At 40.1% G+C, this 16303-nt stretch overlaps 2 protein-coding genes across 6 annotated transcripts; one reads left to right on the plus strand and one right to left on the minus strand.

Annotated features, from left to right (window-relative positions):
- Positions 1-4674: 4674 nt before the first annotated feature.
- LOC115811955 (uncharacterized) lies at positions 4675-7499 on the plus strand. 3 transcript variants are annotated; one of them, XR_004025281.1, is made up of 3 exons: positions 6007-6036; positions 6137-6220; positions 7188-7499. XR_004025281.1 is itself a non-coding variant. In XM_030774389.1 (2 exons), the coding sequence occupies exons 1-2, from the start codon at positions 5763-5765 to the stop codon at positions 7372-7374; spliced, it is 645 nt and encodes a 214-aa protein (XP_030630249.1). In that variant the 5' UTR covers positions 4675-5762; the 3' UTR covers positions 7375-7499. The 3 variants fall into 3 exon arrangements, 2 of the variants coding, with proteins under 2 accessions (XP_030630249.1, XP_030630250.1); XM_030774389.1 differs by having other exon boundaries at positions 4675-6220; XM_030774390.1 differs by lacking the exon at positions 7188-7499 and adding an exon at positions 6478-6654 and having other exon boundaries at positions 4675-6220.
- A 3878-nt stretch (positions 7500-11377) lies between these two features.
- Positions 11378-15973, minus strand: LOC115811553 (profilin-2-like). 3 transcript variants are annotated; one of them, XM_030773806.1, is made up of 4 exons: positions 15665-15973; positions 14228-14420; positions 12764-12862; positions 12437-12526 (listed from the first exon to the last, which is right to left on the minus strand). In XM_030773806.1, the coding sequence occupies exons 1-3, from the start codon at positions 15794-15796 to the stop codon at positions 12765-12767; spliced, it is 423 nt and encodes a 140-aa protein (XP_030629666.1). In that variant the 5' UTR covers positions 15797-15973; the 3' UTR covers positions 12437-12526; position 12764. The 3 variants fall into 3 exon arrangements, with proteins under 3 accessions (XP_030629667.1, XP_030629665.1, XP_030629666.1); XM_030773807.1 differs by lacking the exons at positions 12437-12526; positions 12764-12862 and adding an exon at positions 11378-11508; XM_030773805.1 differs by lacking the exon at positions 12764-12862 and having other exon boundaries at positions 11947-12526.
- Between the last annotated feature and the right edge of the window lie 330 nt (positions 15974-16303).

A 16303-nucleotide genomic window follows, 5' to 3' on the forward strand; every position in this document is an offset into this window, starting at 1 on the left:
ATCAGACAGAAGTTCTCCTTAATCTTTTATTATGAAGCAAAGGAATGGCGTTGCCATCTTCCATTATTCCTTTGAGCATTCTGGGATTGGCTCTTCTGTTGCACTTTTGGGCAAAAAAAAAAAAAAAAATTTAACATCAAGTGAAGACAAAACTTGGCAATGCAAAATATTTTGATAAACTCACCATCTCCATAGGAACTGGAAAATGACCCCCCAGTGTTTAACTGCTGTATCAGAGGGTTAAAGACAGAGTGCCAGTATTTACTGAATGACCTCTGATCAGCATGGGATGTGCTGGAAGGAGGAACCTTACTGGACTCATGTCGTGGAATAGACACAGGTAGCTTGGAGGAGCTGAAAGCAGTATCATGAGTCCTCTTTGGGTGTTGTGCATTTGACTGCCTTTCCAATTCAGGAGCTGAAGGCTGCACTACAGCATGATTAGAGTGGGTTTTTGGATAGTGCACAGAGGATAAAAATGGATACTGATTATTAGATAATGTGCTGCCTCCACCAGGGTGGGAACTAGACAGTAGACCTGGCTCTTCAACAAACTCATGCACAGATCTAGGACCATTTGGAATGGCATACATGACAGAACCCCTGTCAGGAATGTGCGAAATGGTTTGTTGGTTTGGATTTTGTGCTGGATGAGAGATGGGGTGAAGAGGGGCCGAATATGGATTATGATCATATGTTGCTTGCAAGAAGGCAGAACTGTTATTCAGTGAAACAAGATAGGACATTGAGTGGTTTGAATGTGGATGTTGGATGTGCTGTTGGGTTGGACTAGATGTTGGGAAAGGATAAGAATGAGGCAACGGAAGACCAAAATAGTGGTGATTGTGATGATGATAGGATACGGGTGGTGGGCAACAGTTTAAATATCCAACAGGACAGACAAGGGGACAATAGAAAGGACTGGAGAAGGAAGGGTTCTCAGGGAGTAAAGCATGCTTTGCAGTAGATTTGGCTGGATGGAACGCACCCAAAGTTCCCGAGGTAGGAGCAACTGGTCCAGGCTGTCCTGGGTAGAAGGGATGATACACTGGCTTTACAGGGGATGTGGGTGGACTAGTAGCATCTACAGGTTCTGGAGTGGGAGCAACGGGCACAGGTTGCCCTGGGTAAGATGGATGGTAGTCTGTCTTCTGAGAGGTTGTTGGGGGTGTGGGAGGGTGTGTCACTAGGTTAAAAAATCTGTTATCAGGCATTAGGTGGTAAGGAGGATACACCTGCTTTACATGCGATCTGGGTGGACTAACAGCACCTTGAGGTTCTGGAGTGGGAGCAACTGGCACAGGCTGCCCTGGGTAAAATGGATGGTAGTCTGTCTTCTGAAAGGTTGTTGGGGGTGTGGGAGGGTGTGTCACTAGGTTAAAAAATCTGTTATCAGGCATTAGGTGGTAAGGAGGATACACCTGCTTTACATGCGATCTGGGTGGACTAACAGTACCTTGAGGTTCTGGAGTGGGAGCAACTGGCACAGGCTGCCCTGGGTAGAATGGATGGTAGTCTGTCTTCTGAAAGGTTGTTGGGGGTGTGGGAGGGTGTGTCACTAGGTTAAAAAATCTGTTATCAGGCATTAGGTGGTAAGGAGGATACACCTGCTTTACATGCGATCTGGGTGGACTAACAGTACCTTGAGGTTCTGGAGTGGGAGCAACTGGCACAGGCTGCCCTGGGTAAAATGGATGGTAGTCTGTCTTCTGAAAGGTTGTTGGGGGTGTGGGAGGGTGTGTCACTAGGTTAAAAAATCTGTTATCAGGCATTAGGTGGTAAGGAGGATACACCTGCTTTACATGCGATCTGGGTGGACTAACAGTACCTTGAGGTTCTGGAGTGGGAGCAACTGGCACAGGCTGCCCTGGGTAAAATGGATGGTAGTCTGTCTTCTGAAAGGTTGTTGGGGGTGTGGGAGGGTGTGTCACTAGGTTAAAAAATCTGTTATCAGGCATTAGGTGGTAAGGAGGATACACCTGCTTTACATGCGATCTGGGTGGACTAACAGTACCTTGAGGTTCTGGAGTGGGAGCAACTGGCACAGGCTGCCCTGGGTAAAGTGAAAGGTAGTCTGTCTTCTGGGATCTTGTTGGGGGTGTGGGAGGGAGCGGGGCAAAGAACTGCTGGTGAGGCCTGGGAAGGTATGAATGGTAAGCCCATTGTTCTGGGATCTCAAATGGATAAACTGAACTCTTGGGGTCTTGAGCAGTTGTCTCAGAAGTATAAATGCGTTTTGTTGGTTTTGGTGGAGAAACTGGATTGAGATGCTGAAGGTGAAATTGGTTGGGAGAGTATAAATGTAAATTAGTGCCAGCAGGTGACGGACCATGAGGTTCCATCCTTCGCTCTGGTAAAGGAGTGAGAGGCTTCCGTGTATAGGCTTGGTGTAGAGTCTGCTGTGGATTTAGTGGCGAATTCAATTGAGGTTCCATGGTAGGATTGAATGGTACTTGCTGAGGTCTTTGTTGAGAGGAAGGTGGACTGTAAACATGAGATATCCCAGAGGGGGCCCAGGGATGTAGATACAAAGATGGTGCTTGGCTCAGCGTTGGCTGAGGAGCTGGAGCCAGAGAATTCACAGATATAGAGTTGTCTGGTCTACTTGTGGGTGGTGGAGAATTGCGATGGGAGGCAAAATTTGTGAGGTCTGATACAGGACAATATACTTTAACTGGCAAACCCCACCAACGGATTGGCAGGATATAAGCATCTCTCTAAAAATAAATAGATAAATAAAACTAGAATCATGCATAAGTAGAAATATCAACTCACATAACAGAAGTGGCATTTAACCATGCACATACCTCCCTAACAACATAACAACCATCATATGGGGCTACAAAGACAGTCTCCCTCCATGTTTTCTGTACATAATGGCCACACGATGAAGCAATTTCAGATAAAGGAAGTGGAGTATCACCTGTAATTAAAAACAAAGTAGAAAATGCAATCAAGACTCAAGACACTATACTTAAAAGATGTTTCCCTAAACCATTGCCACATCTGGAAGCCTCAACATTATAAACATGACAGTATTTGTTCATATTATGGAGCATTTACCTGCCCTGGGTAAACATGACTTACCTGTGACTTAGGAAAAAAATTTAACATTTAACCTCTTGTTTGAATTTGACCAGTTAACAAATAATGAGAAATGTAAATATTCTGCTAATGGTATATAGCAATTTTTGGGAAAAAAGATGTATTCAAAAGGCTTTTTGGGACACCATTACTCTCTCTAAAAGGAGGTGGAAATTACAAAAGCTAGGCATCTAAAGAGATGAGAGTTCAGAGCAAATATGCATTAGCAGTTATGCTTCAATCACTTAGAACTATTTAATAACTGTATGAAGGATATGAAAATATGAAGGATAAATGAAAACATTCAACTGAAAAGATATGCTACAGCTTAAGTTGGTCAAAGAGTATGACTAATAAATTTTACTGGGCCTCCCTGAAATATTGTAGGATTTATTTAGGACTATACCTCCGTCGATTACAATTCTGGAACCCACAGTAGGTCCGCCATGGAATCTGAGGCTCATAGCATCATCTATGCATTCAACTCTGGGTCTGGAGGCTATCAGTTTTTCCACAACAGGAGTCCTTGGCATGTCCACAGCATAAACCTGTCCCTGAAGATGCTTGGGCTCACTCCAGTCTTAGAATACAACCACAGTGGAAAGAAAGTTCAAAATGCACCTGGAATGTTGACTTAACTGTTGTCTCTTAAATCCAATCCAAATGTTAACCTAGAGGTAGGCCTATGCTGATAGTTTATTCAAAAGACAAAATCATAAAGAAGTCAGGCAAACTCACAGCTGTCAGAATGGTATACTACGCCTTCATGAACACCGCTGACACGTTCGTTGTTTTGCATACGATCCTCGTTAACAACCCCTTCCTTTGGCTGTACCAGTTCGGGCGAAATAATCAACCGTCCAGGTTGCAGCGTACGATCTGCTCTCAGATCAGAAGTTGACCATTCTTTTCCATCCCATGTTACAGCACAATGTCCGAGAAAGTTCACTACAATAATTTGTAAACATATGAGCGTTTGCCACTTCCCCTCTTTCAACGCCATTCAATAAATTATAAATAGGTGCACCACGTCGTACCTCAAACTTAACCTCAGCGTTTCGAAAAAGTACAGGCTCTGCGCAGCTTGAGATATTCTATTTGACCAGTCTGATCACTCTGATTGGTAAATCATTTTCACCTGTTTACGCTCCCTTCGTAAACTGATTAAGTATTATAATTTCAAGCGGTGGCTCATTTGAACAGCGAGTTGTTAAACATCGGTTTCGGAGGAAAGTACGTTTTCATTTATATAAAAGTTTATTACGAAGAAGTGTACAGAACGGCTTCTTTGTGTACTTTAATGTTGTTTGTGAAAAGTAGGAAACTAAACGTCACTTTGGGTGTCACTCAACTACAACCATGCATACAAAAGTAAATGTGTTTACTTAGAAATATTTCCTGAATAAAGATCTACAAGATTAGACGACTGTCTTCACTATTGACCCTATGCACCCTTCAAGTCAATCTTCAGTTGCAAAGTTCCTTTTTAATACTCTTGAAAACAAATGAAGCAGTTTAGTATTGAGGCCGGGGAGGGGGCGGGTACGAGTCCTTAGTATGTGTGTGTGAGCGAGAGAGAGAGAGAGAGAGAAATTAAAAGCACGAGAGTCTAGATCCTAACGAACACGACAACTCCACGCTTTGAAATAATGATAATTTCTTGTTCACAGCAATGAAAAAGTAGAACTTGTATACAATTATCACAGTAGTGGAGCGATTTACCCTATTTTATGATCACATAGGCCTACTCGGCAAAGAACTAAATGCAACATTTTTAATGTCACGGATACGTAGTAGCAAAATCGCCACAACCGTGATTAGGGCCGCTCATCGGGATTCTGAGCAATAACGCCATTGAAAATTAGGTGATTTTATTGATCCTGTTGCGCCACCTCGAGGTGTCCTGAAAACACATAGCTTGGTTTTAGTGAAGTTAGTTAAAACCTGGTCGTAAACAGTAATCAAACCTTTTAATCTCGCCGTGAGCCCTACGTACTGACTGGTATATCTGTAGACTACATTTGACTGGTGATAACTTCTAATCATAAGAAGGTGTCTAATCATCATGTGGTCTATTACTGCTTATTATATCACCAGAGTTCAGGCCTCAAATGACTTTGTGGGTCATGCTGCGTGAAACATTATCAGAACTTTAGACGCTTCATCATACCATTTGATGTGTTCAGAATCTCAGAAATACCATTTAAGTTTATCTGTTCAGTGTCACACTTCCTGATATCCTCAGTACAGGTTTCCTGGATCAATTTCTTAAATACTGACCATTTTGAAGAATTTGCTGAATCTCTGCAGTGCTGGTATAAAGATAATAGGGTCAGACTTGATTCATTGGTGAAGAATGGCTGTTTAAAATCCACAGTTATGCTGATGTTTATCTTAAAGTGCCATAGTGACCTCAACATCCCAATCACCAAACTTAACCCAAAGTTTTGATTTGATAAATATGAGTCCCATTTTTTGATGGATGGGTCAGTTTCAACCCACAAATGTTATGGTTATGAATGTATAGGTCAAATTGATCTGAAATAAATAATTTCACAAATGTAGATGCAATATATGCAATATGTGTCATTTTTCTATTATTGTATCTGGTCTGTGCATGCGGTGCATAATTCTGGGGGGTAAAGGGAAAATATTCAAACACGGCATAGTCACTGGGCATGCCATCCATGAAACCACCACACTCAGTCACTCACTCACTAAAGCCACTTATCCTAATTAGGGTCATGGGAGGTGCTGGAGCCTATCCCAGCGGTCATCAGGTGAAAGTTGGGGAAACACCCTGGACAGGTCACCAGGGCAGACTGACTTACAGTGGTAGGAAACCAGAGCTCCTGGAGGAAGCCCACACAAACACAGGGAGAGCATGCAAATTCCACACAGAGAGGACCCTGACCACTCAGCCGGGAATCGAACCAGGACCTTCTTGCTGTGGTACTCACTGCACCACCGCACCACCCAGATCACAACAGTCAAGCCCAAAGAAACAATATGTGATACTGATTCTCTATGATGAAATTTTTCCTATGAACAGTGCGAAGCTACAACCCAGAGAACTGTCTTTCCCTGGTTTCCAGCTTTTGAAGGACTCAACTTTCATCTCTTCTCAGCGATCATGGTGAGAATGCCATCTCAATCTGTGATAAAAATCATTTTCTGACCAGAAGTTGCCACTGTTTCAAGGTGAAAAATGTGAAAGACTAAACATGTTCTCAATATTTTTGAAGTTTTATATGTTCAAAAGATTAAGATTCAGTTATGCATAATGTGACGAAGTTTCATTTTTATCAGGTGGCAATGCAACATTTCAAAGACAAACAAAATCGAAACTGAATTTTTCGTTCCTGATTCTTTTTTTTCTTTTTTTTTCTTCAGGGCATTTTCTGTTATCATTTCCAAATAGTACTGACAACTCTGAATTTATAATTAATTCTAATTTAATTCTGGACATTTCAGTTGGTGTTCATACTGAGGCCAGTCTTATGAATGAAGAGATTGGAACAGATTGGAAAACAAGATTAACTTCAGTGCTATTCCATAGAAAAGATGGGATCTGCAACTAGTGCACATATTAATATAAACTACATTAAGTACTAGGCCATCAAATAAAATAATTCAATTCAATATATTGAAGAATATTTTACACAGGGTTCTTTTTTAATCATATTTATTTAGCAGATTATATCAATTATTTGGTTTACATTTCATAAGTTGCCATATAGATACTGTTGTCAAACATATTTGAGTAGCACTTTCTTCAAATTACATCCAAATACCCAGAACAGTCAAACTGTGTTTTGTGTGTGTGTGTGTGTAAGTGTGTGTGTGTGTGTGTGTGTGTGTGTGTTTTAAAACCCACAGTACAGCTCTTTATTACACTTGTATGAGAGAGTTGTAATGACAGAGTTGTATGACTTAAAAAAGACATGTGATGCCAACTAATTCTGAAGAAAAGAAAATACTGATACATCTACGGTCAGATTTAAAATGTCTGTGTCCACATTTTATAGAGTCATCAGGCTAATCTGAAGGTTCAGTGCAGTAAAGAGTAGAATGTGTCCTAAGTTATGTATGCATCACTTTAGGCTAATGAACTCCTCTGCCCACTTTGGATATCAGCTGAACAAATTGCAGGCAATTGACACCATGCCTGTTAGGCATCACAACACCAACCTGGCTGCAGATGAACATGGAAGCAGTATCCTTTTTCAGGGATTATGTAAGGCACAGAGGCAAGGTCTGTCTGAAGCCTGCATTAAGGCTGCTGAATAATGATAATGAGCCCGCTACTACCAGTTAAGCTGGCAAGTCATTTAAGTGGCATGAAGTTTCTCTTGGAGCCAGTGTCTATATCCAGTGATCTGAGGCAACAGTGGGCATTACCCAAAGTTACCTATGCCATACATCCCATCTCACTTTTGTTTTGTTGTCTTCTTTTTGTTTAAGTTGGGCTGGTTGGGATATGTCAAATTACTATAAAAAAAAAAAAAGAAAAGAGCTACCATATTACATATTAACGTATTAGCATCCTTAAATTTAAACCACGTGCTTTTAAAATGAATAACATTCTCAAACCATATTAAAATTAACACAATGTAAGAAAAGACCACTTGTGTTATTTGACGATTAATATCAGAAAGTCTTAACTTCTAAGCAAAGGACAAAAAATGTAAACTGTCAGTTTCATTTTGTATGTTGTCATAGAGTAACAATGTGAAGTGTCTGAAAACCCATTAGCCAAGTGCTTTCCTTTTAGATGGCAACTGTGTTGAGAGGCTTATAACATGTTTAGCTTCTTAAACATCATCTAATGTTTTAGTGTTAGCTTTTCAATATGATTGCTGAACTGAATAAAATGTGGCCTTGATGATTTAGTGCTGATATGCATAACAGTTAAAGCAGGGAGAAAGCAGAATGGCCTTCTTCATCTGAAAAACAGACTTTTTTATGCTATTCTATGAAGTCTTATTCTCTGGACCAGAGCAAGTTTCAGTAGTCTTCTCAGTATTTGGAGATGTTATCAAATGCGATTTGCACTGATTCCATGTTTAGGGATCTCATGCTGTAAAAATGCTTTGTTTGGTTTGTCCTAACCTTAATTTGATTCTATGGGAGACAAAGCATATGTGTGAAAATGCATACATGTCTGCAAAAGAATAATTACTATATGACCAATCTTTTATTGTAATAACTAGTTGCTGAAGTAAATACATCATCCTTTAGATTGACTGCTAACCAAGGAGGTACAAGTAGGCTAAAGTGCTTTTTGTAACCTGTGCGTATGAACAGGTTTTTGCTCTTGTAGCACCCCTCAAGGGCAGCCAGACCATAACTTGTTCCAATAATCTATCTAGTGTCTGTTTGGTTGACTGACAAAAGTTTCAAAAGGGGGGAAAAAAAGATATGTTGTCTAAAAACACAAAGTGCCTTTGCTTCTTGACACAGGTGAACTTGTCCAAGCAATAGTCTGTGTGTGTCATATTTTTGCACAAAATGTGAAATACTATATGAAAAATGTGTGAAATGTTTGCGAGAGGGAATTCATATTTCAACTAACCAACTTGTTAACTAAAGAGGACAGTGGTAATGTGATTGCTTTCCATTTCAAGACATTAGCAAATGATCTTCTAAAAGTGCATGTGCTGACAGGTCATGTGATATGACCTAGGGCTCTAGGTGGAAGCTGAGCACTGTGTAGTTCTACCATGTTATTTCTATGGATCAGACAGCAGGATTGTTATTGGAGATGGGGGAGGCAGGTACACCCCAGATGCTGTGGGTGAAATTCTCAGCCTGGGCCAAATGAGACGGAGTCTAACATTGAGTCAGATGCAAGTTTATTGTATAGTTCAAAAGGCATACAACAAACTGAGTCAGGTCCCGGGGAGTGACTGACGCCTTCTCACAAAGCACTGGTTTTTATACACGTTTTCTCAAAAAGAAAGATACACATTACTTGGTCTCTTTGTATGTGGGGCACCTCTGCCAGCCCATTTTCACAAACCCCTCTCATTGCTGGTTTATGTTACTTTATTATTGTTTAGTTCCTTTACGTTTACCATACGTCGTTACCAATATTTACTGCCCTGCTAAGTGGTGGAGTAAGATATATCACAAACCTGGAATATTTCACCTTCTCCACATATTATGACTGACCACAACACTCTGGCAGAGGCGCCGACCTTATCTCACATGCTGTCCCCTAAAGGGCCACACAGGTCTCTTCTTTCTGAACAAAGAGAACTTGATGTTTCTTACAATACGAAGGATTGTATAGTTATAGCTGTTAATATGAACGATTACATTGATTCACCCCTATAATAATGAATACATTATTGTTACATTGTTTATCATGGTTACTACAGTGGCTATCTTAAAGGAGAGTAATATTTCTCCAACAATGCCCCATTTCCACCAAATAAAGGCTGGATTCCTGTAAGCCTCAGTCTAGCCTGTCAAACAAGCTCTCTAGTTTTTTCACGTTGATCGTGCAGGTGCAGCCTGCAAACCAGTTATTTGTGTGCATATTTAACAATTATACTTATTGATCCTAACACACTGAAAGTGGAAATATTACGTTGTTTTTACAACCGTTTTCGTTAGATTACGCAGCACTGCGACACTCATGATTGTTTTTGTTCCAATGCCCATATTCTTGTTAAGAAGTTGGACAAGAATATGGTCACTGGAACATGGATTTGACTTGGTTACCCTTAAAATGTTCATAAGCCTGGACATTTCAGTTTAATAGAGATGTGGGAGCATACGGTTGCCATGGTCAACAGATGAGAGGATCTGGGGCAATCAACGTATTGTGCCAAGGGCCGCATCACATTCCTATAAAGTTAGTATGAATACTTAGAATGGATACATACACTACATCTAGAGTTTTCCTCATTATAAGAACCACTCTCTCCACAAGTGAAGCTCTTACAGAGAAGACCACAAAGTTATGTTCAGAAGTGTATCCAATTGTCATTTAATACAGCTGAGTTGTCTTTAAGTGTATTTTGTTGTTCTTATCAAAAATATTGTTACTCTTCATACTTTTTAAACAACTTGATAAAATCCAGTGAGCAACGTCTCAACATTTCCAACATTGTACCACTAAATGACTGACAACTTGCCCATTACCTTTTGAGCATTAATGTAGCAACCAAAACAGAATCTGTCTGCCCCTGCCCCTGCCCCCACCACCACCTTTCATAAAATGAAATGTATCAGCAGTGAAGTGACTGGAAGAATTCAGGTGAAAGCTGACCTTACTCAAATTTGTTTTTAACAAACAAGAGGCCAGATACAACTTTTTGGTTGGAATAGATTTATTTGATCTGTCTGTAAACGACGTGGTTTATTCATGGCATCCCCCCTCACCCACGCAAATTGAGTTATCAGCTGACCAACTGTACTATGGTGTATGAAATAATGGAACAAAATGAACATGATTCTGGTGACAAGTTCAATTTTAATCTGTACATATTCACCAAGCCCTGGAGACTAAAGTTATGCCAAATATCCAAAAAGGTGCCATTGACGAAGTGACTCCTCAAGGCAGCAGTAAAATCCATCTCATAGTAGCAACAGATCAGATCTACAGTATGGCACAGGATAGACAGCTTTTGTTTTGATTAACTTTCCATAGACAACTGACAAGTGGTCTTTGTCCAACCATTACCACCAAACTCCAGAAAATGTAGTGTACACAGTTTCACTTTTATATCTATTTAATATAGTACCGTGCTATGAGAGAGTTTTATACATCCCACTTGAGTAGAGCACAAGGCAAATGAATTACAAACAGGTTCTTTTTTTCGTTTGCTTGTTTTCTGCATATTATGGATAAGTGTCAAAATACTAAGAATTCTGTAGTGACCAAAGTTCACAGAATGACCGCCATCTCATCTATACGTGACATTCATGAGTGGGGGGAAAAAAACCTAGAGTATTTTCTTTTCTACTTCCATCTTTGAAAATGTCAAGTTAAGCCTTTTACAGCCACATGAAGTGGTACAAGAGTTTAGTGTTGCTCTGTGTTTGTAAATAGTGATTTTACCGGTCTAACGTCAGTAATAGATGATGCTAGCAGTCGATATTTCACAATAGTTTGGAACAATCCTGTTAATCCCCTAGGATACAATAACAACAACAACAACAAAGATTGGTCCGATAGAGAAAAACATTACCACAAAACCAGACAGTTACATCAGGATGGCAGCACTTTTAAAAATGGACAAAAAAAACCAAAAACAAAAAAAAAAAAAAAACAAAACAAACAAACAAAAAAAATTACACAGGAGCTGGCAAACAGATAATTGCCTGAGCTGTCATAGCGGTGGAATGTCCTTAGAGTCCAGGAAGCAAAGGCTCTTGGCGAAGGGTTTTAATCCAAACCTTCTAAAAACTGATCTGCCATTACAAACAAACAAAGAAACAAACAAAATATTCCAACATTACACCAATGACTTATACAACCACATCCAAGTACAATCCGCAAAAAAGCATCTGAAAGGGTATTTAAAAGGAGGGGGAAAAAAAAACAAAAAACAGGTGGATGATTATGGATGGATGGGTGGGAAAAGGTTAAAAAGGGAGCACTGTCGGGGTGGAGCTTAGGCCTATTTCATTTGATGGTAGTGTAACAACAGGGTCAGTCATGACTGGTTAATCTGGAGGTCAATTTTGAAGGTTAAGACAGGGTGGTGTAGTTAGTGGGAGAGAAAATTATATTTAGCCAAAAGATATGCATGCACTTTTCCCTCCCAGGCATGCTGTACACGAGGAAGACAATACGTGCTCACCAAGGGCTAAAAGCACTTGAGAGGTCATTTTTTTTTTTAAAAGAAAGAAAGAAAAGAAAGAAAATCACGTAGGCTGGACCATTAGTGCCTCCAAAATAAACTGGACAGGTAATTATTAGTATTAATCAATTAAAGTATGCAAGTCCGGTTTCAGGAAAAAAAAAAAAGAAAAAAAAAAAAACTTTAACGGACAGTTCCATGTAAGTACAGTACTGCTTTTAAACCATCACAAAAAGTAAAACATGCGTATTTTAAACTGTGGCACGATGGAGATGTCAAAACAGGCGTCCGGAACACAGTGTTAACTCCAAATTACACAGGTAAGAGAAGAGTGCAGGACAAAACACAGGTGCAAATAAAGATGGGATGAACAGGATGCATCTGTTAACTATATCTAGTAGTGCTGTCAACAAGAGAGGAGAGTCTGTAATTGTATGGAAGGGGACTGAAAGGAGATGCTATGTAGATGGTTGATTGGTTGGTTGGTTGGTTGGATGGACGGATGGATGGATGGGAAGGGAAGCCACCCTAGAACCCTGCTTTCCTCAGGTACTGAGCCATGCTATGTGCACTCTTGTTGAGCTGTCCTCCATGGATACCTTCCTTTCCCATGACTATAACCAAAACTGGAGTACATAAGGAAAAGACAAAAAAGGAGAAAAATGAATAAAGTGGGAAAAAAAAAAGAAAAAAAAAAAAAGTGTCTTCCTCCCCTGCTAATACAGGGACACATAAGATCTTACCACCATTCTTCCCTTAATTGCTATTAAATTTCTCCATGATAAAACTGCTTGAAGGAGAAAGCTTAAGAGCAAACCATTTTTCTCTCTGTGCCTCATTTGAAACTAAACATGTGTAGTTACATTAGAACCCTGAATCCCTCAAGTATTTTGCCATTGAGTATGCCTTCTTATTCAATCCGCCTCCGTGGACCCCTTCTTTGCCCATTACAAGAACCAAGACTGAAAGAGAAGAAATAGAAACAGGAGAAGAGTTGAGAACCAGCAGGTCAGAAGAAAGGAAACAGACATAAGAGGAAAAATAAAGAACAGGAACAAATTCAAAAAGAAGGAGTAACATCCCAGTATGCACATGCCCCATGCCTTTAATGATCACACATGCTGCTGACGAGAGGAAAGTGACATAATATCCATGATTATCCCTGTACAATAGCCAGCATTTGTTTTGAGAGCTAAGTGGTAACAGAGGTTGGGAGTGCAGGAAAAAAAAGAAACAGGAAAGGACATTCTAACTTTAAAGCACATCAAAGTTAACTCTTTATAAAATCAATTAAAGTAGTAAAATAGACAGGCTATCAGTGCGCATAACCTAACTTTACAAGTTTCCGTAAACAGAGAGATAGGGACATCTGAATTGCTCAACTGTAGTGGGACAGGATCCATGGGAAAGGTATGATATGGATGAGGGTACTCATACTACAGGTTCACTGAATCGTGAATAAATCATGTCTCAAAAGGGAAAAGTCCCGCCTTAAACTCTGCTGGATAAACAGCAGTTATGGGTATGAACAAACCTCAACATATTTTAAAATAAGTTTAGAAACAGTTCTCGAGCTGGGGAAAAAAGTAAGGGCAGCAATAGTTGAGTGCAGTGAGAGAACCAGTGGACCATGCATGAATATTAGCCACTTCACCTTTTCACCACAATTAAGGAATTGAACAAAAGGGGAAACAAAGGCAGAGGCGCCTCAGGCGCATGTTTTGATACGACTGTACCTTTCCCTATACTTATTACAGACATTCAGAATGAGGAGCACAAAGGCAGACCGTACAAAAGTATGCATGCTTTAGCATGTACAGCAAGATGAGGGAAAAAAATCTAAAATGATCCAACTCTGCCTAAGAAACCACAATAGGAGAACATTCAAGAGGGGGGGGCAGAAAAGAAGTAAATAATATACTGCTTTTGTTTTTCATTACTCTAATTGCAAATGCATAACAGCATCAGGAGAAAAACTTATAGCATGCCTGTGGTTACTGTATGCATTCTCCTACTGTATAGTTAGACACACACCAATGGCCCTCTGATCATATCTTAAGTGTACTAGGGGCAAAAAGGTGACACATTTGCATTGCAATGTACAACAGTACAATATGCACTACAAATCATCCAACAATCTGTTTACTGTGTGAGGAAATTTCACACCATCTTTAAAGAAAATGAAGCACTGTATTTCATGACAACATTTCATACTGAATTGTTCTGTCACATTAAACAAGTATCTTGTTGTATGAGCAACTTGCATCCAAGTCCCTAAGATATACATACATTTACAGGCAAAATGTTGCTTACTCTTATGATATTACCTTTTGTAGCTCTGCCTACAGAAACGTTGTATGTTGGCTCTCCTCCTTGACTCTTTGTCCTGATGTCCATTGTCCAGTCCCCATCAACCTGAAGGCTGTCTCTGATCACAGAGCACTTCTTTTTCCCTAAGGTCAGCCCATTGGTGAAGAATCCCTCCCTGTCCTTGCCAACTACCACATCAATTTCGTCAGGCTGGGAAAAAAAGGAGAGAAAGTTATAAAATGGAAAGTAACGCTATGATACAGCATTTTAAACTGCTATCGAAATAGGAGATTTGAATGGGTAAATTCTCAGTTTTTAAACATATTTGATACAGTTTTCCTGACTATTCAAAATCAGAATAGTGCGGGAATCTGATACGTATTGTTCTCACAATGCAGTTACTGAGCTCTGCAATCACCTTGTTGGATGGCTGAGGCATTAGTAAGCACTGTGGCACTACAGCAGTTATGAAAGACTACAAGATAAAAGATCTCAAGATAGCGGCAACGGGACGCCATTTTTAGCAAGGAACACTGGCTCAGTCTTAAACGGAAATTAAATGGACTGGCGCCTCTGCACACAAAATCTTGGCTTAAAAATACCGCGGCTGATGTCTTGAGCAAATAGCTGTCTTAGCTAACCTTCTTGTTCATTACCGTTACATAATATCTTAGTACTCGATAATGTTTTCGTGTTTAGTGGACGCCGTTTTAATAATGTGCTGCGAGAAACATCGGTAAAATGAGTCGATGGTGGCTTTGCGATAGGCCTTTTATCATTTTACTTTTCCCTGACTTCATGTTCTGCTAACGTTGGCGAAAGAATTCAGATTGAGCGGAAGCTAACCAACAATGCCAGCTAACGGTCCATCTGATTTAATTCCACTTTGGGTTTTTATGCTCACACATAAAAACCAAAAGTCTATGCTCGTGGGAAATTGACTATTTTATTTAAGTTATGCATACTAGAAAGTTTGGCCCGACTAAATGATTCAATTAAATTATGACAATGTTTGCCGAAATCTGAGGTCAGTGTGGCCTGCCTGGCTCTTGCCGCTACATTAGCTCAATTGAGGAATGGCAATGGATTAGCTATCTAAAATGAAGTCAGTTCGAGGGGATACTTTGGCAAAATGGGAACAAACCAGAAGTCTGTAACAGGTCCGTTAAAGACGCGCGAAATAAATTTGCATACTCAGTTTATCACAATTAAAAATATATTTCACTGATGCATCGTTTATTTCTTAGACCAGCTTAACGGCTAGTTAGCACATTGCTACCTTGATAGCTCACTTGCCGGTGCTTGTCAGGTTCACAAAGCACGAGTGCGGGGAACATTAGCTTTGAACCGCTAACTCGGCAAGTCATCTATCCTTCATTTGCCATCTCGATTCTAGTCACCGACCAACATCACTTATCAACGAGGGATTAATATCAAGCATCCGAATGCCTTACCGTGATATTAGAAAAAGAACCACCGTTACATGCTGCCCAAACATATTTCTCCGAAGCGTGGTACCCAACAATGGCAGCATCCTGGCAGCTGTCATCGGCCATCAAGTTGTCCACGTAGCTTTGCCAAGACATATTTTTGAAACTTGTTACAGTAAAAACGACTCTACTTAAACTGTTGGCTGAAGTTTAAAGCAAAGTGATGTTGCAGCTGGTGTAATGTCCTAGTGCAGTTTAGCGTCTCCGGTATTCTTAATCTATCCTTTTAAGTATGGACAGGAAAGAAAGTCGATGAATTCAGACGGCACCTGGGTGTAGTCCGCACTAGATTACTCCGCGCAGTCGCTGTATGATCCCCCGTCATTTTATGGTCATTTGGTGCAATGGCGGAAGAAACAGACATCTAGCAAGGTCCCACACATCATAAGTAGATGTTTATTAACGGTTAGGTGTGAACCTGACATATAGTGAAGGAAAACTATTTAGAATGAAGAAATACTGATGAAATCGAACATTGTAGTTGCTTTCGAGTCGGTATGGCCGCACATTTACATAGGTGTAGATATTAAATCTGCCCGGGCCCTGAATGTGGAAACGACATAGCAATGAACAGTGGTTCTCAGAATGTCACATTTAACTTCA

This window comes from Chanos chanos, chromosome 5 (genome assembly GCF_902362185.1).
Source record: "Chanos chanos chromosome 5, fChaCha1.1, whole genome shotgun sequence".
NCBI classification, from domain to species: Eukaryota; Metazoa; Chordata; class Actinopteri; order Gonorynchiformes; family Chanidae; genus Chanos; species Chanos chanos.